This window comes from Pocillopora verrucosa, chromosome 14, assembly GCF_036669915.1.
Source record: "Pocillopora verrucosa isolate sample1 chromosome 14, ASM3666991v2, whole genome shotgun sequence".
In the NCBI taxonomy this organism is placed as follows: Eukaryota; Metazoa; Cnidaria; class Anthozoa; order Scleractinia; family Pocilloporidae; genus Pocillopora; species Pocillopora verrucosa.
Genome location: NC_089325.1, coordinates 4,750,623 through 4,771,518, shown reverse-complemented (window position 1 = coordinate 4,771,518; position 20,896 = coordinate 4,750,623). Strand labels below are relative to the sequence as shown.

The 20,896-nt window shown below is 38.1% G+C and overlaps 2 protein-coding genes and 1 long non-coding RNA gene across 3 annotated transcripts; all 3 read right to left on the bottom strand.

Moving 5' to 3' along the window:
- Nucleotides 1–242: 242 nt before the first annotated feature.
- LOC136278144 (uncharacterized) lies at nucleotides 243–2,101 on the bottom strand. Its single transcript, XR_010716216.1, has 3 exons — nucleotides 1,905–2,101; nucleotides 1,497–1,560; nucleotides 243–1,121 (listed from the first exon to the last, which is right to left on the bottom strand). It is a non-coding gene; the product is annotated as an uncharacterized lncRNA (long non-coding RNA).
- A 9,801-nt stretch (nucleotides 2,102–11,902) lies between these two features.
- LOC131771157 (kelch-like protein 12) lies at nucleotides 11,903–14,510 on the bottom strand. Its single transcript, XM_059086938.2, has one exon. It carries the CDS (start codon nucleotides 14,461–14,463, stop codon nucleotides 12,751–12,753), a length of 1,713 nt encoding a protein of 570 aa, XP_058942921.2. The 5' UTR covers nucleotides 14,464–14,510; the 3' UTR covers nucleotides 11,903–12,750.
- A 1,143-nt stretch (nucleotides 14,511–15,653) lies between these two features.
- Nucleotides 15,654–20,886, bottom strand: LOC136278106 (scm-like with four MBT domains protein 1). Its single transcript, XM_066161398.1, has 5 exons — nucleotides 20,760–20,886; nucleotides 20,216–20,450; nucleotides 19,815–20,020; nucleotides 18,662–19,002; nucleotides 15,654–18,076 (listed from the first exon to the last, which is right to left on the bottom strand). The coding sequence occupies exons 1-5, from the start codon at nucleotides 20,884–20,886 to the stop codon at nucleotides 17,948–17,950; spliced, it is 1,038 nt and encodes a 345-aa protein (XP_066017495.1). The 3' UTR covers nucleotides 15,654–17,947.
- Nucleotides 20,887–20,896: the final 10 nt, after the last annotated feature.

The window sequence follows — 20,896 nt, the reverse complement described above, 5'->3', positions numbered from 1 at the left end:
CGTGGAAGACATTTAACATCTCGAGGATCTATCTAAAAGGAGGAGAAAAACTGTTCCTTGTTTGGCACTAGTAAAAAACGTGGCAAGCGAAGCCATTTTGGCCTGTTCCAAGCAAAGAAGGGGCGTGCCTTAGTGTAGTTTCTTTTTAATTAATTTTTGTTACCCTGCCGAGGCTGAATAAATGCACTGGGAAAAAATGATCTCTCCATGTGACTAGATTTCTCCTTTTTATTTCATCTCCAAACAAACTCTGCTTATCTTATCTCCAGACAAATTGTTCTTCGGCCTTGAGTAAGTTGGGGCTGAAATCTTAATTCATTTATTCAGCTAAATATTGTGATCATTTGCCTTGATTATCAGTTAAGAGATGCTCAAAACTTCAGATTCGATTTGGTAGATTAGATTTGTCAGCTCTCTGAAACTGCAAATAAGATAATTTTTAAAATTGCTGCCCGATATAGTCAGTTAACTGATAAATGTTACTGCGGAGTTCACGCAAATAAGAATCGGGCGTTCTTCACTTTCTTGACTCCGTAACAAGTCATAAATATATGCACACGCACACACACACACATATATAGAATTACTTATAGATATATTAGAATTACTTTTTACACTGTTACCAGACGACATACTTTGTTTTTCAATTTACTACTGATGAAAGTTATTGTCAAGGAAAAGATTAAGAGTAGAAAGTTTAAGAGGAAACTTTAAAGCGAGAGAGAATTGTCTTTGAGTTTGCATTTGTAACAAATAAGTAATATGATTTTCGTATTTCTTGGCAGTGTCATTTTCTTTGGAAAAAAAAAACAACACGTAGAAAATATCTTTACATTTTCAGCCCTTAGTTTTGGGCTGCGAAACTTGAGCCTTTTGTTTGTTAATGAATAGACTTGTTTAAAACACTATGTTTTGTGCTGCGAGAGATAGCTACATGTGTTTTTATGACGCATCTTCATGTGATTATCATTAAAATCTCAATATCACTTGAAAAGAACTGATATAACACAAAACAAGAGGTGGCGACACACTGTTAAATTGCTGTATTCATCTCAGTCGGCAGCCCTGTTTCACTGAGAAAATTCACAGACTTTTGTTTCGGCTTTGTGACCCTCGGCAATCTGAAGGAATAAATATCAGCGTTTTTTAAGCCCACCTTATCATTAGAACAAAGTGAATTATATTGCTTACAGATGCAAATCTGAGAGAAAAAAAACAGTCAAAAGACACATGAAGAAATCTCTGGCGAAACAGCGGGAAAGGGGCTATATTGTAAAGTGTTTAGACACGCATTTCAGAGCTTTGTTTCATGTAAGGCTTCTTAATTCAGGCATTCTTAGCTGGAATAAAAAAAAAGAGAGAGAATTCAATTTAAAGAAGTAGCTTTGAATATCTGTTTATTCCATCTTTCTGGATCTAGTATCATTCGTAAATTTAACAGGATTTTAATAAAATACCAGGAATCAGTCACTCGTAAAATGGGTGAAAGTTCTTACTAGTTCCTTCTATGTAACACGAATTTTCACTTCCAACAGGCTGTTTTGGTCGGTAGAGCCTTCACTAACTTACAGAAAAAACGATTGAAAAACGATTTGAAAGGAAGTTGATATTGCAGAATTGAAAATAATGTCACTGGCTTTATTTTCTTTGTTTTGTCCTTTAAGAAAGAAATAGCACCTTAAATAAAAGAAGAACAGATGTTGACGATATCACCCGAAATGAAAAATATACATCAAAAACGGCTTGAACAATTAAACGGCCTAATATTGGGGGAAATAGGTTTTTAGAAATCCCAAAATGAATAAGCGAGCGATATTTCCTTCCTATAAATTAAAGAAATTGCTTTTGCAAACTACACTTACATGAGCTCTTACGGATTCATGGCGTCAGAAATATGATTCGACCATACCTTCTGAATTTCTTTGTAAAGTAGTGAGGTTGTCGTTTATGACTGCGTCCGACCATAATCAATGACGTGGAATAAAATGGTGTTTATTCTCTTAACAGTAGGAAATCCGATCTCCTTTACCGCGAGTTAGAGAAAAGAAAGCGATTTCTATGAGAATTTTTTGTCGGACACCGCCATGCTTAATTTTCAGTGATTCCCGCAGGCGAGATATAAATACGCTGTAGAAAGAAAAGCCATCGTAATTAGGCTAAGAGGACTCAGGAAATTGCACATATGTTACGGCCAATTTGGAACACATTACCTGACAGAGCCCTAATGTATGGCTGATTTGTCTCATGATCCTAAAATCTCTTCGACAAACAATTTGTCGTTATCAATTTTTTTTTAAAAAATCGAAATTCAATAAATTTTTTATTTCGAAGATCGATTTAAAAACACATCCAAATCTTTTTCACTTGGCTTATGACTTTATCTGTTCATTCATCTGTTGTAAGAGAGATTCATCTTTTGAATAACAAAATAAACAACAATTCTGTTCAATTTTGATTTTTTACGTGTTAAAAGTCGAATAAAGTTCGTCCAGTTGACTCCTAAACTGTACGGAAACCGCAGTGCATTTCTAGTCGCGTATATATTTTTAAATTATCATTTCTTCTCAAGATAATAATTATGCTCTAAAAGCTACTTAAAAAACCTGACATTCATACACCCTATTAGAATCAATTTTACCGAAACCGCGCTAAAATCTTCTTTAAATTCTTTCACCATGTCCGCGACGCAGTCTCATATATCTATCATTTGTGTAAATGAAAAAACAAAGTTTTATCTGTTAGTCCGACATGGATAATTCTAGGATTGCTTTCAAATTGATATTTCCATATCCATATGAAATGACCGCTAATTATCATTAGAAAATGCCAAATAGCTCCGACAACTTTTGTTCAATTTCAAAACCGTGTAATGCAGATTAGGTGTTCGCTTTCTACCATAAGAAACCTTTCATCTTTGCAAAGAATCGACTTCAGGAAGCCAAGTTTCTCCATTGTTAGCAATCTTCGGCCGAGGCACGAACCTTTTTCTGGCCTTTTGTTTTCAAAGACTCAACAAAGGTTGTAAACAACATTAAGTTTATTAAACAGTACGCCAATAAAACGAGGACACACATCCAGGTGAAACTCTACGCCCAAACATTACCTGGGTAGTAATAAAAGGTTGTTAAGAGAAAGACAACCCCAGTGCCATTTTGTTCTTGTTGGGAAAATACGTTCTTTGAAGAGATCCAACTTTAGTCTTGCACTCATGGAAATTTTAGTACGCTTTTGTTGTTATTCAAGGCTCTCTTAAACTCTCAAGGATTTCAAACAAAGGTTTTTACAAATTATATACAAATTTTGTGAAACGACTTCGAAGAACCCAGGTGTTCCACAAATGGTGCAGATTTCAGAGAAACTCCGCGCGATTCGCACTCTTGAAATACACATGTTACTGTCTTGTCGAAAGGCACTTTGTCCAAAATAAACTCCTAAAGACGTCTTAATTAAGTTATATCACTTTACGTCCACGACAGATCACTGGAATCATTGTTGTCTGACAAACCTGTAAACAAATGAACAAAAGTGCACGCTGAATTAGCTGTTATTTTGAGTCAACTAGTCTTTTTCAAGCTATGATTCGCGCGGAGGCTCACAACAGCCGGCGTAAGTCGAGTATTCACGAGAATAGCTTCAATCAAACCACCCCGGACAATCTTTTTTTAAAACTTTTGTAAGGTTAGATCTACAGACTAAATCTGGAGCTTTTTGAATTAACTCTTTAAGAGCATGAGTTTAAAAACGCCCGGGGTTTATGAATATTCAAAAAGCGTAGAATTTCTTGATGTTGTTTCCTGTCGGGTTTAACTAAAATGAAGACCACTCACAAAATAACAAAATAACCGACAAATATGAACGCTCTTAGGCCTCGACCATACTACCTCTGAAAATTTCGATAACGGATAACGCCCCTTTCAAATTAAACCGGTGATGTTTGAAAAGAATTTGTGAGAGTAAAGCTCTGAGGCTCTTGAAATCGCCCAGGGTAAACATGGAAATGCTGATTCAAATCGAGCGAAGTTTCTTAGCTTGAGCCTCCCTCTGATCTCCTTTCTTGATGGAGGGGAGAGGGGAAAGGGGAACTATTATCAATACTGAGGCAACCAAGAAAATAGACCGACTAGCTCAAGTCAAAAACTGCGCCCTATCGAGAAAATGCTGATTCATGCTGATATTTCTAAAACCTTATCTCAAATTTGACAATTATCATTTGTATACAAGCGCGATATTCATGATAGGTAGAGGCACGAGAGGGCAGAGGAGGGGAAGAGTTGATGAAAATCAACATTACTACACGGGTGGTGCCGTAAATTTAAGATTATGTTTTGGTTGTAACAGAGTCTTTTTCCAGTATCGAGGAATTACGCAAAATTTTCGATGCAATCTATCGACATTGTGGCACTGGTGCTATTTTTCCGGTAGCCGAGTTTGGACAATTTTCCATAAGAAGTGTGCGTTTTTTTAACACGTGGTAAGTTTGAAGGGTACAAGGGAGGGGTAGGAGCAAAAATGGGGTAAGAGCAAAAATGGGGTACGAGCAAAAATGTCTAAATCGAGCATTAGTGCCTAAAATCGAACACTAGTGTCTAACATCGAACATTAGTATCTCAAATCGAACAACAGTGTCAAAAAACGAACGCTACCGTCTAAAATCGAATACTAGTGTCTAAAATCGAACACTAGTGTCAAACATCGAACACTAGTGTCTAAGATCGAATATTAGGGTCTCAAATCGAACACCAGTGTCAAAAATGGAACATCAGTGTCTAAAATGGAACATTAGTGTCTAAAATAGAACATTAGTTTCTAAAATGGAACATTAGTGTCTAAGACCAAACACTAGTGTCTAAAATGGAACATTAGTACCTAAAATGGAACATTAGCGTCTAAAATGGAACACAAGCGTCTAAAATGGAACACTAGCAGCTAAAACGGAACATTAGTATCTAAAATCGAACACCAGTGTCTAAAATTAAACACTAGTGTCCAAAATCAAACACTAGTGTCTAAGATCGAACATAAGTGTATCAAATCGAACACCAGTGTCATAAATCGAACATGGAACCTAAATCTAAATTGGAACATTAGTGTCCAAAACCAAACACTAGTGTCTAAAATGGAACGTTAGTGTCTAAAATGGAACGTTAGTGTCTAAAATGGAACGTTAGTGTCTAAAATGAAACATTAGTGTCTAAAATGGAACGTTAGTGTCTAAAATGGAACATTAGTGTCCAAAACCAAACACTGGTGTCTAAAATCGAACACTAGCGTCTAAAATGGAACATTAGTGTCTAAAATGAAACATTAGATCTAAAACCAAACTCTAGAGTCTCAAATCGAACACTAGTGTCTAAGAGGAACATTAGTGTCTAAAACCAAACTCTAGTGTCTAAAATGGAACACTAGTGTCTAAAATGGAACATTAGTGTCTAGAATGGAACACTAGTCTCTCAAATCGAACACTAATGTCTAAAATCGAACACCAGTGTCTAAAATTAAACACTAGTGTCCAAAATCAAACACTAGTGTCTAAGATCGAACGTTAGTGCCTCAAATCGAACAACAGTGTCTAAAATCGAACACTGATGTATAAAGTCGAACGTTAGCGTCTCAAATCGAACACTAGCGGCTAAAATCAAACACTAGTGTCTAAAATGGAACACTAATGTCTAAAATAGAACATTAGTGTCTAAAATGGAACGTTAGTGCCTCAAATCGAACAACAGTGTCTAAAATCGAACACTGATGTATAAAGTCGAACGTTAGCGTCTCAAATCGAACACTAGCGGCTAAAATCAAACACTAGTGTCTAAAATGGAACACTAATGTCTAAAATAGAACATTAGTGTCTAAAATAGAACATTAGTGTCTAAAATAGAACATTAGTGTCTAAAATAGAACATTAGTGTCTAAAATGGAACGTTAGTGTCTAAAATGAAACTTTAGTGTCTAAAATGAAACTTTAGTGTCTAAAATAGAACACTAGTGTCTAAAATAGAACACTAGTGTCTAAAATAGAACATTAGTGTCTAAAATGGAACGTTTGTGTCTAAAATGGAACGTTAGTGTCTAAAATGAAACTTTAGTGTCTGAAACCAAACACTTGTGTCTAAAATCGAACACCAGTGTCCAAAATCAAACACTAGTGTCTAAGAACGTTAGTGTCTCAAATCGGACAACAGTGTCTAAAATCGAACACTGGTGTCCAAAATCGAATACTAGTGCCTAAAATCGAACTCTAGTGTCTAAAATCGAACACTAGTGTGTAAAATCGAACACTAGTGTGTAAAATCGAACACTAGTCTGTAAAATCGAACACGTGTGTCTAAAATTGAACACTAGTGTCCAAAATCAAACACAAGAGTCTAAAATCGGACATAGGTGTCTAAGATCGAACACCAGTGTCTCAAACCAAACACAAGAGTCTAAAATCGAACACTAGTGTCTCAAACCAAACACAAGAGTCTAAAATCGAACACTAGTGTCTCAAACCAATGGAACACTAGCAGCTAAAACGGAACATTAGTATCTAAAATCGAACACCAGTGTCTAAAATTAAACACTAGTGTCCAAAATCAAACACTAGTGTCTAAGATCGAACATAAGTGTATCAAATCGAACACCAGTGTCATAAATCGAACATGGAACCTAAATCTAAATTGGAACATTAGTGTCCAAAACCAAACACTAGTGTCTAAAATGGAACGTTAGTGTCTAAAATGGAACGTTAGTGTCTAAAATGGAACGTTAGTGTCTAAAATGAAACATTAGTGTCTAAAATGGAACGTTAGTGTCTAAAATGGAACATTAGTGTCCAAAACCAAACACTGGTGTCTAAAATCGAACACTAGCGTCTAAAATGGAACATTAGTGTCTAAAATGAAACATTAGATCTAAAACCAAACTCTAGAGTCTCAAATCGAACACTAGTGTCTAAGAGGAACATTAGTGTCTAAAACCAAACTCTAGTGTCTAAAATGGAACACTAGTGTCTAAAATGGAACATTAGTGTCTAGAATGGAACACTAGTCTCTCAAATCGAACACTAATGTCTAAAATCGAACACCAGTGTCTAAAATTAAACACTAGTGTCCAAAATCAAACACTAGTGTCTAAGATCGAACGTTAGTGCCTCAAATCGAACAACAGTGTCTAAAATCGAACACTGATGTATAAAGTCGAACGTTAGCGTCTCAAATCGAACACTAGCGGCTAAAATCAAACACTAGTGTCTAAAATGGAACACTAATGTCTAAAATAGAACATTAGTGTCTAAAATAGAACATTAGTGTCTAAAATAGAACATTAGTGTCTAAAATAGAACACTAGTGTCTAAAATGGAACACTAGTGTCTAAAATAGAACATTAGTGTCTAAAATAGAACATTAGTGTCTAAAATAGAACATTAGTGTCTAAAATGGAACGTTAGTGTCTAAAATGAAACTTTAGTGTCTAAAATGAAACTTTAGTGTCTAAAATAGAACACTAGTGTCTAAAATAGAACACTAGTGTCTAAAATAGAACATTAGTGTCTAAAATGGAACGTTTGTGTCTAAAATGGAACGTTAGTGTCTAAAATGAAACTTTAGTGTCTGAAACCAAACACTTGTGTCTAAAATCGAACACCAGTGTCCAAAATCAAACACTAGTGTCTAAGAACGTTAGTGTCTCAAATCGGACAACAGTGTCTAAAATCGAACACTGGTGTCCAAAATCGAATACTAGTGCCTAAAATCGAACTCTAGTGTCTAAAATCGAACACTAGTGTGTAAAATCGAACACTAGTGTGTAAAATCGAACACTAGTCTGTAAAATCGAACACGTGTGTCTAAAATTGAACACTAGTGTCCAAAATCAAACACAAGAGTCTAAAATCGGACATAGGTGTCTAAAATCGAACACCAGTGTCTCAAACCAAACACAAGAGTCTAAAATCGAACACTAGTGTCTCAAACCAAACACAAGAGTCTAAAATCGAACACTAGTGTCTCAAACCAAACACAAGAGTCTAAAATCGAACACTAGTGTCTAAAACCAAACACAAGAGTCTAAAATCGAACACTAGTGTCTCAAACCAAACACAAGAGTCTAAAATCGAACACTAGTGTCTAAAACCAAACACAAGAGTCTAAATCGAACACTAGTGTCTCAAACCAAACACAAGAGTCTAAAATCGAACACTAGTGTCTCAAACCAAACACAAGAGTCTAAAATCGAACACTAGTGTCTCAAATCAAACACAAGAGTCTAAAATCGAACACTAGTGTCTCAAACCAAACACAAGAGTCTAAAATCGAACACTAGTGTCTCAAATCAAACACAAGAGTCTAAAATCGAACACTAGTGTCTCAAACCAAACACAAGAGTCTAAAATCGAACACTAGTGTCTCAAACCAAACACAAGAGTCTAAAATCGAACACTAGTGTCTCAAACCAAACACAAGAGTCTAAATCGAACACTAGTGTCTCAAACCAAACACAAGAGTCTAAAATCGAACACTAGTGTCTCAAACCAAACACAAGAGTCTAAAATCGAACACTAGTGTCTCAAATCAAACACAAGAGTCTAAAATCGAACACTAGTGTCTCAAACCAAACACAAGAGTCTAAATCGAACACTAGTGTCTCAAACCAAACACAAGAGTCTAAAATCGAACACTAGTGTCTCAAATCAAACACAAGAGTCTAAATCGAACACTAGTGTCTCAAACCAAACACAAGAGTCTAAAATCGAACACTAGTGTCTCAAACCAAACACAAGAGTCTAAAATCGAACACTAGTGTCTCAAACCAAACACAAGAGTCTAAAATCGAACACTAGTGTCTCAAACCAAACACAAGAGTCTAAAATCGAACACTAGTGTCTCAAACCAAACACAAGAGTCTAAAATCGAACACTAGTGTCTCAAACCAAACACAAGAGTCTAAAATCGAACACTAGTGTCTCAAATCAAACACAAGAGTCTAAATCGAACACTTGTGTCTCAAACCAAACACAAGAGTCTAAAATCGAACACTAGTGTCTCAAACCAAACACAAGAGTCTAAAATCGAACACTAGTGTCTCAAATCAAACACAAGAGTCTAAATCGAACACTAGTGTCTCAAACCAAACACAAGAGTCTAAAATCGAACACTAGTGTCTAAAACCAAACACAAGAGTCTAAAATCGAACACTAGTGTCTCAAACCAATCACAAGAGTCTAAAATCGAACACTAGTGTCTCAAACCAAACACAAGAGTCTAAAATCGAACACTAGTGTCTCAAACCAAACACAAGAGTCTAAAATCGAACACTAGTGTCTCAAACCAAACACAAGAGTCTAAAATCGAACACTAGTGTCTCAAACCAAACACAAGAGTCTAAATCGAACACTAGTGTCTCAAATCAAACACAAGAGTCTAAAATCGAACACTAGTGTCTCAAACCAAACACAAGAGTCTAAATCGAACACTAGTGTCTCAAATCAAACACAAGAGTCTAAATCGAACACTAGTGTCTCAAACCAAACACAAGAGTCTAAAATCGAACACTAGTGTCTCAAACCAAACACAAGAGTCTAAAATCGAACACTAGTGTCTCAAACCAAACACAAGAGTCTAAAATCGAACACTAGTGTCTCAAACCAAACACAAGAGTCTAAAATCGAACACTAGTGTCTCAAACCAAACACAAGAGTCTAAAATCGAACACTAGTGTCTCAAATCAAACACAAGAGTCTAAATCGAACACTAGTGTCTCAAATCAAACACAAGAGTCTAAAATCGAACACTAGTGTCTCAAACCAAACACAAGAGTCTAAAATCGAACACTAGTGTCTCAAATCAAACACAAGAGTCTAAATCGAACACTAGTGTCTCAAACCAAACACAAGAGTCTAAAATCGAACACTAGTGTCTCAAACCAAACACAAGAGTCTAAAATCGAACACTAGTGTCTCAAATCAAACACAAGAGTCTAAAATCGAACACTAGTGTCTCAAACCAAACACAAGAGTCTAAAATCGAACACTAGTGTCTCAAACCAAACACAAGAGTCTAAAATCGAACACTAGTGTCTCAAACCAAACACAAGAGTCTAAAATCGAACACTAGTGTCTCAAACCAAACACAAGAGTCTAAAATCGAACACTAGTGTCTCAAACCAAACACAAGAGTCTAAAATCGAACACTAGTGTCTCAAACCAAACACAAGAGTCTAAAATCGAACACTAGTGTCTCAAATCAAACACAAGAGTCTAAATCGAACACTAGTGTCTCAAACCAAACACAAGAGTCTAAAATCGAACACTAGTGTCTCAAACCAAACACAAGAGTCTAAAATCGAACACCAGTGTCTCAAACCAAACACAAGAGTCTAAAATCGAACACTAGTGTCTCAAACCAAACACAAGAGTCTAAAATCGAACACTAGTGTCTCAAACCAAACACAAGAGTCTAAATCGAACACTAGTGTCTCAAACCAAACACAAGAGTCTAAAATCGAACACTAGTGTCTCAAACCAAACACAAGAGTCTAAAATCGAACACTAGTGTCTCAAATCAAACACAAGAGTCTAAAATCGAACACTAGTGTCTCAAATCAAACACAAGCGTCTAAGATCGAACGTTAGTGTCTCAAATCGAGCAATACTGTCTAAAATTGAACACTAGTGTCCAAAATCAAACACAGGAGTCTAAAATCGAACACTAGTGTCTCAAATCAAACACAAGAGTCTAAAATCGAACACTAGTGTCTCAAATCAAACACAAGCGTCTAGATCGAACGTTAGTGTCTCAAATCGAGCAATACTGTCTAAAATTGAACACTAGTGTCGAAAATCAAATACCAGTGTCTAAAATCGAACATAAGTGTCTAAAATCAAACACAAGTGTCTAAAATTAAACACTGGTTTCTCAAATCAAACACAAGTGTCTCAAATCGAACTCTAGTGTCTAAAATCGAACTCTAGTGTCTAAAATCGAACACTAGTGTGAAATCGAACACTAGTGTTTAAAGCCGAACACTAGAGTCTAGAATCGAACACTGGTGTCCAAAATCGAATACTAGAGTCTCAAATCGAACACGTGTGTCTAAAATCAAACACCAGTGTCCAAAATCGGACACTAGTGTCTAAGATCGGACACTTGTGTCTAAAATTGGACGCTGGTGTCCAAAATGTGAAGCTAGTGTGTTAAATAGGACACCAGCACCAGCACTTGCGTCAAGAATTAAATACCTGTCTAGAATGGTACACTAGTGCCTAAAATTGAACACAAGTATCCAAAATCGGACATTAGTGTCTAAAGGTTCACACTTATGCTCAGAATTGGACATTAAGTGTCTGAAATCGGATTCTAGTGCCTAAAATTGAATTGAATACTGTATCTAAGATTGCACAACAGTGCTTAAATCGGGTGGTAGAGTCTAAAATCGGACACTGGTGTCTTAAATCGCACGCTAGTGTCTAACACTGGACACTAGTGTTCAAAATCGGATACTTATGTACAAAATCAGATACCATTGTCTAAAATGTCGAAAATGGGAGACTAGTATCGAAAATCGCACATTAGTGTCTGAAATCGGACACTTAATTTTAAAATCGTATGTTTGTGTCTAAAATCGAACACTAACGTCCAAAATCGGTTACTAATGTCCAAAATCGGACACTCGTGTCTGTAGTCGGACACTTGTTTCGAAAATCAGACATTAGTGTCTGTAATTGGACATAAGTATCCAAAATCAGACAATAGCGTATACAATCTAACACTACTACTTTAATATTGGACACCAATGCCTAAAATCGGACATAGGTCAGCAAAAAACCCAACAACAGTTTCCAAAATCAAACACTATTGTTCGAAATAGGACATTAGGGGCTAAAATCGGACACCAGTCTTAAAAATCGGACACTAGAGTCCGAAATTGCACACTAATGTCTATAAAAGGACATTAGTGTCCAAAATCGGACACTTTTCACCAGCGTCTCCACGTTCCGTTAACAGTCGCGCCTCGTCAACGACCATGAGAAATACATCCATTGCTTAGTTACTGTGCATGATGAATTGTATTTAAATACATCGTTATCAGTTACCCTTTATGTTACAATCTCTCTTTTGAGTCGATAAATTCGAGTCACGACCAAATTCGTTTCCTTGAGCAAAAAAGAGTTTCGGAGCCCCCTTAAAATCTAAGAATGCTGCTATCCTGGTTCAAGTGACGCTTCACACAATTTAAGGAGCTATTTCTTGATTACAAGATCTCATTAGTAATTATCCTTATCGTCTGCCAAATGATTCTCATTATGTCACTTTGGAGAATTTGGTATCGGATCAATTAGTAATTCCATAATTGATATTTTTCTTCATTCTCATAACTTGTCTGCATGGTATTGTACAGATATAATCAGGAGAAATTCTGTCTTGGTCACTCATGGGAGTTAGAGGGTTAAGAACCCTACTTCTTATACGACAAAAGAGACTCGGAATAGTCGAACTGGAAATTACAAATTAAAATCGGAGTGGGACTGGATTTTAGACAAAAAATTGACGAGAATTGGTATTTGGAAATTACTTGTCCAACTTTTGTTGATCTTTTCCTTGTCATTTCTTCACTTGAACCAATGTCCGTTTAAAGTCCATCAAATTAGTCATTCCTTGGTTTGCTCCGTTTCGAGGGTAAAGTTTTCTAGTTTTTCCAGTATATTCCATTCCTGTGTCTTGTTTCATGAAGTCGATATAATAATCGTTTGTTACGATGTCTTCAATTTTATTAGTTGAGTTCGAAAAGATCTTTGGCCACACGAAGCACGCCACACTGTACCCAAGATCTTTTACAGGGCATCCTCGCGATTTTTTCCCAGCTTCGCTTCCTGTCGTCGTAACATTCAACACTGTCCAGACTGCCCGAGTTATTACAGCCTCCAAACAGGTAAATCCGGTATCCAAGTCTTGTTACTCCGGCCGCTTGTCGAGGGACAGAAATGTTTGGTAGCGAGGCCCACTCCTCCGTGGAAGGATCTAACGCTTCGCACGAGGACAGATACGCGCCGCTGGAGGACTGGCCACCAATTACAAATATTTTTCCGTTCATCTCCACTGCGCACGCGAAATACCGCGCGACTTGCATGGGCGTGACGTCACTCCATACCTTTTTTCGCGGGTCGTATCGTTCAACTGTGCGCAGAAACTCGTTCCTGTCGCTCAAACCGCCGATTGCGTATACGAGACCGTCACAGGCTGCTGAGCAGAGACCAGCACGTTTGAAAGACATGGACGTCTCAATAAACCACTTGTTGATATCGGCATCGTAGCGCATGACTTGTTTGGTGGAACCGCCACCGTTTGGTATTCTTCCTCCAATGATAAAGATGTGATCACCGCACGTGACAGCGGTTGCTGCGCAGCGCATCTGAGGCATGTTTGCCACCGCTATCCAGGAGTTAGTGTGCGCATTATACTGTTCGACCGACTGGCCGTTCTCAGTCTGTGTGCTGCCAAACGCATAAAGGACATTGTCGTGAACAGCCGTACAGTGTTCGTCGCGCGCCTTCAACATGTCTGCAAAAGGCAGCCATTTTTTCTTTGCCGGGGAATAACAGGTCGCCTCTTTACACAAATTCCCGCCGCACACTGTGATGACATCCAAATATCTTTTGAGATTATTTCGAGCACACTCGCGATCGTCATACTCGTGGAGAATAAACGCGTTCAGAGCTTTCACCACAAGCTTTGTGCAATAAAAACTCTCGCTGACCAGCTCTTCTTTTTCCACTTGATTAATCAAGTAATGCCTCGATAACGAAGACAAGCGAATTTTGCTGAATAATTCGTCGAAATACTCTTTCCGAGTTTCCAAATCGTGCTTCACCCACTTGATCAGCGTCTCATACACATCTTCCTCGCGCGAAACTTCGAGATCGTCGCGCGCGATTATTTCGATGTAAACTCTGAACTCCACCGATTTGAAAGCTTCTGTATCACAGGCATCGTTAAAATGTTTCACAATGTAGCGCGTGGCAGAGCTTTTCAGAGAATCGCAGCTGTATTTCTCAGCAAAATCTCTCAAGGTGAAACATTTTGATGGAGAAAGCAGACCTTCTAAAAACTCGCACCCAATATCTTTGAGGCTCTGAATGAGCAGATAATCGGCCGCTGCCACGAGGCTCTCTGCGTTTTCTTCGTCAAGAGTCACATTGCCGGTGTATAAATAACCAAGGAGAGGTTCCATGACAGAGGCTTGCAGTTGGTCAAGTCTGCACTCCATTAGATCTTTTTCCTTCATGTCGTTGGTGAATAAACCTCGGAAATACGGGCTACTGGCGGCGAGAATACTGCGATGAGCGAGAAAACTTTGATCTCCCACAAGAAGTCGAACATCGCAAAGGACTCCTTCTTTTCGCAGCTGGTTTGTCGTTGTTAAGAGCACGTCCCTATATTTCTCGTTTGATATAGCTTGGGTCTTTTTTTTGCCTTGATCAGCCATTTTAAAGCAGAAACGAGCACACACACCAGTTAATAACTATTCTTGTTTGTACACGATGTACTGTGCATAATTTATGCTAATTTTCAGTCTGATCACTACCACTTCTTGCATATTTAAACTGGTGAACGAGTGCGGTCGTCAGGAGGCCATCACAATAATGTATGGGCTCCTGGGGTCGTTCAATTAATTGTAATTTGAATAATTAGTCTTATCTATACATTGCTTGTTTCAGTCTTTCCAAACAGGGAAATAACACCCAACAATAAGTTACAACCTTTAATAGAAATCATAAGTTTTCACTTCGAAGAAATAAGAATAAGTTAAATTATTAGCGGAACTCGCAGAGCGTAGCCCCATAATTACACAAAATAATAGTAACCCATCAAGCCGAAAAAATTTGGATGTACGACCGTTCGACCGTACGACTGTACAAGGTGCTACTTTTAACATGCATGGCGAACTGTACCGCGGGCACACCAACGCCATGGCTTTGCGGGAAAAAAAAATGCGAGCTTTGCTTTTAGGCTTGGCTAAATCTCTATATTAGCCCTGAATTAGCGGTAAGTGCCTTTCGAATATCCGCCTCTGGGGAACAGGTTTAACCCTTTTAACTCTCAGAAGTGATTAACACGAAACGTCTCCCTATAATACCCATAAAATATTCAGCAAACAGGTAATGAAAATATTCAAACTTATCAGGTAGAAGATGCTATCTTGATCTAGCACCAAGTTCTCATAACTAATTTACAAGGAAATGTGTAGCAGCTAGAATGGGGAATTAACATCAGGACAGAACTCCTTGATTTTAAATTCTAGCACGGTTAACACCTTTTTCTTACTAGGTGGTTGTTGGTGTCAATAATTTTAACTTTCCATCCTCCGCACTGAATTCATAATTGGGAAATTTGTTCTGAGGGCAAGTAGATTGATAATCTATGGAAAGGGGCGGCACCTTGCGCATCTGTTAAGTAATTTTAAATAATCTTCCAAACAGTGAAGATCGTGAAAGGAGGGGAGAATAAAGACGATACCAGCTAGTGTTAGAGAAAACCTACAGCTTTCTCTGTCCAAAGCAGAACAGAGATGAGGTGGCTCATTCCTATTGTTTCATGAAAAGTAGCTCGAGCATTAAGTAACTTACGTCTCAGCAACACACTTCTGCCCATGGGCTCACGAACCGATCCAAGAAGTTCCATTATTGAAATTTTAATTCAGACCTTTAGACATACCATTGAACCATTAAAAGGTAGATATTCGCAAATTAAGGCAGTATACAATACAATAATTTATCAAGAAACAGGCTCTCCACTGGATATTTTAACTATTGCTTTGATTTGGATTGTTTCGCGGACATAGTCTACACTCAATTGTACGTGCACAAGTTAGTAGAGGATGCAATATTGACGAACGAAGAAAAGCTGAAATTTAAATTCTACACAAAACCAACAATATACTTAAAAGGAAGAGGGTAAGGAGGTTTATTAACCATCAGTTTGGTGAAATAAAGGGGCTGGCTCTAAGTGTAAAATGCACGCTAACGAAACTAATTCTAAAATAACTTTCCCACTAATTCGAATCAAAGGTCTCACAAAACCCAAGTAGCATATAGTTTGTAGCAAGTTTCTCTGGCGAGTATAATTTTCCGGAAGTAGTCAAACCATTTGAGAGTGATTACATTATGGATCCACGTCAGTATCTGGGCACATGCGCACCCACCCACCCACCCCTCCCCGAACCCTACATTAACATTAACTTGCTATCAGTTGACCGTTGTCAAGTTAAGTGAGGGGTAGGTGTGTAGTTGCTCAGACTCAGACATGGATTATTCAATAACATACTTCATGATTAAAAAAACCATATTACTGTTCATGCAATAAATTGAGTGGCGGGTGATATTGAGAACTCGCGTGTGCTATTGACCCTACGTCTATCAGCTTCGGAAAAATCTCGTTAAAATATTTTAATTAAATGATTTGACTAACGACTATAAACAACTATAGAAAATTTAGTGACACACGGGGGTCGCCGCATGACCGTTTTGAATTAAACAAATACACTATCTAACAACTTCGGCATAAATAAAGCTTTGAGACTACATGGGAGTGACCTACATCGGGAGTTATTAAAAACGATTACATGGTCAACCACTTTTTCATTCGGGCGCTGACTTCTGCCTTAAGGAAAGGTCATGAAAAAAAGCGCGCAAAATTCTCTCGTGATATCTGACAGAACATCTACCAAGTCTCAACTGAGCAAAGGATATGAAATATCATTTTGAGTACAAATGTCTTAAAAATGCTGAGGAATTAAAATAAAAATTAATGATAAAAGAAAAACAAACAAAAACTGAATATAGAGCGTTTTCAATTGAGTGTCGTAAAACCAAAATCACACTGATTTAACGGCCAATAGCAGTGAAGGAACAGATCACTACGAGCCAATGAGAAGAAAACGTAACTGGCTTTGCGCGGGAAACGCGGTTTGCTGAGTCGCAGTTAGCTCTGATGTTGAATCTGATTGGTTTGGTGGCTATTTCGGCGGGAAAATTTGGAGTGATGTTCTGCACTCTGAAAAATAAAACGACAAAAAAGAAACCCTCCGTCTGAAGGCACAAAATACATGTTTGGTAAGAAAGACAAACTCAACAGAAACAATAAGGAGCCAACTTGGAACACGATTGGCTAAGGATGGTGAAGATGTAAGAGGATTGCAAATAACGAACTCAAACGAATTCAGTCGAAACCTTTCAAGAAGCTGAAACCGTAATGTGACTGCTCAAAATCATTTGAAAGAGTTTCTGTCAGTTATAGAGTTCAACGCGTACTTAAATCATGAAAATTTCTGTCCCTAAAGTCACTATGAAATGAAAGACAGCACCCCTTAAAAAGTGGCTGTTGATTGTTCCCGATCCTATACTTGTTATCTTTTGATTCCACCCTGTGTTTACACCACTGTCAGGGTGGCCTCCTACATTACCGAACCTCAACCCTACTGAGCCCCAACAATTATCAAAACAGAGCTTCTCCTCAAAATCTCACTAACTATCGAGCATGGAGGAAACGAGAAAACCAAAATCATCACTGAGAAGAAACCGTTTTGATAAAAATGCACCTTCTTCCAGCTTGTAGTATATATATATACACGTACATGCATGTGTATATATATACACACAGACAGACATACGTTCCCTTAAGCGTTGCAATTTGAAAATATACATGAAATATATATACCTTTTGTTTTCTCAAAACAAAAGGTGTATATATTTCTCTATGTTTTTCAAATTGCAACGTTTTTGAAACAGGGAATATATTTATCTATGCCAGCCAGTTAAGAGAGTTTGCCTGTTGGCGTTGAGACTGTAGGGTCAAAGTAGAAAAAACGCATTAAAATATTACTACAAAAACGTTCCCACTCAGGAGACTGCGATTACATTAAATTTGAAATAAAAACTGTAGTGTTTACGATATAATTTTGATTCATATTTTCAAATGCCCCACGCTTGTTTAAGAGCCTTGACTGCGCTCTGGATTTTCGTCATAGGGCCGAGTTTGTTTTCAGTTAGCTTTTCCATATCTTCTTGCGTCAATAACAAAAGTGCGCGACCATCAATCTCCTGCAAAGAGAGAGAAGAAACTAGAACCAAGATTACAACCAACATAAAGGAGGGACTCAGTAAAGAAACTTATTGTCCCCTTTCCAAGAACTAACTACATAAAAAATAGTTTTAGTTATAGCAGCGCAATCCTTTGGAATAGCTTACCCTGTAAAATTAGAGAGACTGGTTCATTAACCCAATTTAAACTCCTTCTCTATCATAACTTTTAAACACGGCATTCATGGAAATCAAGTTTTTAAGTGGCACATTGTTGTAAGTTAATAAAATGTTAGGAATAGAATTTTTAGGTTCTTAGGATATAAGTCACTGTATTGGAATTGTTTGTACCTAATGAATTTTTGTACAGTGCATAAATAATGTTAAATAAATAAATAAGTAACGAAATTTTAATTTTGCTCACTTTCTCTTCTAAAAATTTTTCCTTCTGACAGATCAAGAGAAACAAAATATCTAATTTCAACAATAAGTCCATTATTTTCTGGTTAAAGCACACTGAAAGGTAGATAACAAACGTTAAATCTTTTCCGCGTTTCATTCCATCTCGAGGCACCGTTTGGAAAACGGCGAAACAAACTGACATACCTGTTTCTCAAAAGCATCCACGTAATTCGAACAGCCGATGGAGAACAAGAAGCTCATCACCTCCTGCACGTTCCACAGCCGGGGATCTTTTCCGCTGTTACAGCTCTGGTACAACAGAACTGACGCTGCGTCTGACTCTTGCGCTGCGGACGAAGAGGGAAGGTTACTCGTGGACGACACCATCGAGTCGTGTGAAGATTCTCTCTCCAGGGGCTGTAGCCAAACAGCTGAGTCGTGATGGCCTTTCATCCTGGGTGGGGCGATGGGTGGGTGCGGAACATCAAGGGTTGTTTCTTGGAGGGCGCGGCCATCGCTTGACGATGTCACACCATTGTCTTTCCCTGAAAGTAGTCATTCGTTATAAAAAGACCAGTTCTTCACGTCGAGGAGGAAAATTGGTTAAATAATTTTTCTTTTCCACAAAGTGTCAAATAATGGTACGTCCCCGCTTACAAAGCCTTCGCATTTTTCGGGGAAAAAAAAAGATTGTTGAATATTTCCAAAGCCTTAAAAAATGTAAAAAATAAACACACACACGAAAAATAAAAGTAGGTGAAAAAGGAACAAGAACACAAAATTCCCTACTATGCATCATCCTTCAAAAGCAGTCATGCTATTCGAAACACAAATTAATACAGGGAGTAAGTTTATAAAGAAACTTGCGGTGCTTCATCGGTGGAAGAATACAGCAGGGTAATTTAGAATGATCAGCTGAGTTGATAACGTAAATTTGCCACCATTAAGAGTTTTAAAGCTGACGTTTCGAGCGTTAGTCCTTCGTCAGAGGGTAGTGCTAAGCTTTGAAATTTTTAACGGTGGCCAACTTACGTTATACCAAATTACCATATTCGAAAAACAGTCTGAGTGATAAAAAAATCTGTTCTTTTTAAGCCAAACAAGAAAGTGAGATCATTACCACACCAATTTTAAATTGTGCACTCGAACAGTGTCAACGTCAAGATTTTTTTCTCATTTATAGTTGCTTTTTAGTTTACTTCGTGTAGAACCCAACTTTCTCTTATTTTTACTTTGGATACTTTACTAGTAAGCAAACGAAGTCTGGTAGCAATAACTTCCCTCAAATGAACATGTCCATTTTAACTAGAAAGTCCCATGATCAACTGCGAGTGCGTAGAATGAGCTGCTTCCTAACCTTTCAGACAGCTGCTCTGATTGCAGGAGCCGAGAGCGTAGCGCGTAGCACTGACAAGCTCCGAGCAGCACCCCAGCACTTGACAGACTCGCTGCAGATACGGCTGAAGATGTTCCGCTTTATTCACAACGCGGACACGCCTCATGAGCCGCTTGCCATTCTTGCTCTTAGTCTCAATGCACACTGTTCCACCAAGTTGGAATTCTCTAGTAACCAGAAAAAGAAAGGGGAGAGAAACAGAGAGCCAGTTTGAGTGATAAACGTGGTCCTCTAAAAGTAGCCTCGCTAGACATGGGCCGGCTGATTAACTCTTTCACTATTAGGATCTCTGTAGTAGTTCTCTTTACTGTCTACCACAATTTTTAGTAAGTTTCTTCAATGTTAAGGCATATAAGTTCTACCTGTTTTTCTTGCTCTGATAAAACTCGCGGCTAAACAACTCCAGGACCTGTTTGGGATTGATAGACGCGGAGACCAAGTGCTGCATACACAGTCGCATAATGTTGTGCTTCTCAGGTCCTACCACGGAGCCTCTGACTGCATCAGGGAGACTGCGCACTAAGTCACGGCTCAAGAGCGGTCCTGGGAAACAGCGCTTGTTCAGGTATACCTCCTCCTGGGGGTAGAGCGATTTGGCTGGAATGGGAAACAGAAAAAATTTTGAGCTGTTATAGAATCTTTCCACAATCGTCAACTTAAAGTTGTTAAAAGTTGTTAAACGCCGAAGAAAATTTTGGAAAGCTGAAGTTTTGAAGGTTAGATGCTCGCCTGACTGCTTCAGGTAACTAGTTTAGCTTGCAACAGTCGCTTATTCACTTGTTTCACATCTGCTTCACATGCATAATTCATTGGGAGTCCATGAATGATAAGTAAACCCTTTGTGCGATGCAATCACATCAACTTTTCATTCTAGTAGCGCTGCACAAAGTAAGCGGAGGCACTCACTTTTTTTCTTTTGCCCATCGTCGTCAGCGGATGTTCGTCTTTTGACAGGCCTACTCAGGGGTCTGGGCACTGATTGACGGCCGACATCCGTAACTGGACCGTAACGTTCGACGAATTTATCAGGCATTGGTCTGCAT

Excerpts from the sequence above, each read along its gene's own strand:
- LOC131771157 (XM_059086938.2), bottom strand. The coding sequence starts at position 14,463 with ATGGCTGATCAAGGCAAAAAAAAGACCCAAGCTATATCAAACGAGAAA.
- LOC136278106 (XM_066161398.1), bottom strand. The coding sequence starts at position 20,886 with ATGCCTGATAAATTCGTCGAACGTTACGGTCCAGTTACGGATGTCGGC. Across the intron at positions 20,021-20,215 it reads TATCAGAGCAAGAAAAACAG|AGAATTCCAACTTGGTGGAA; the intron begins GTAGAACTTATA and ends TCTGGTTACTAG. Across the intron at positions 19,003-19,814 it reads TCAGAGCAGCTGTCTGAAAG|GGAAAGACAATGGTGTGACA; the intron begins GTTAGGAAGCAG and ends GACTACTTTCAG.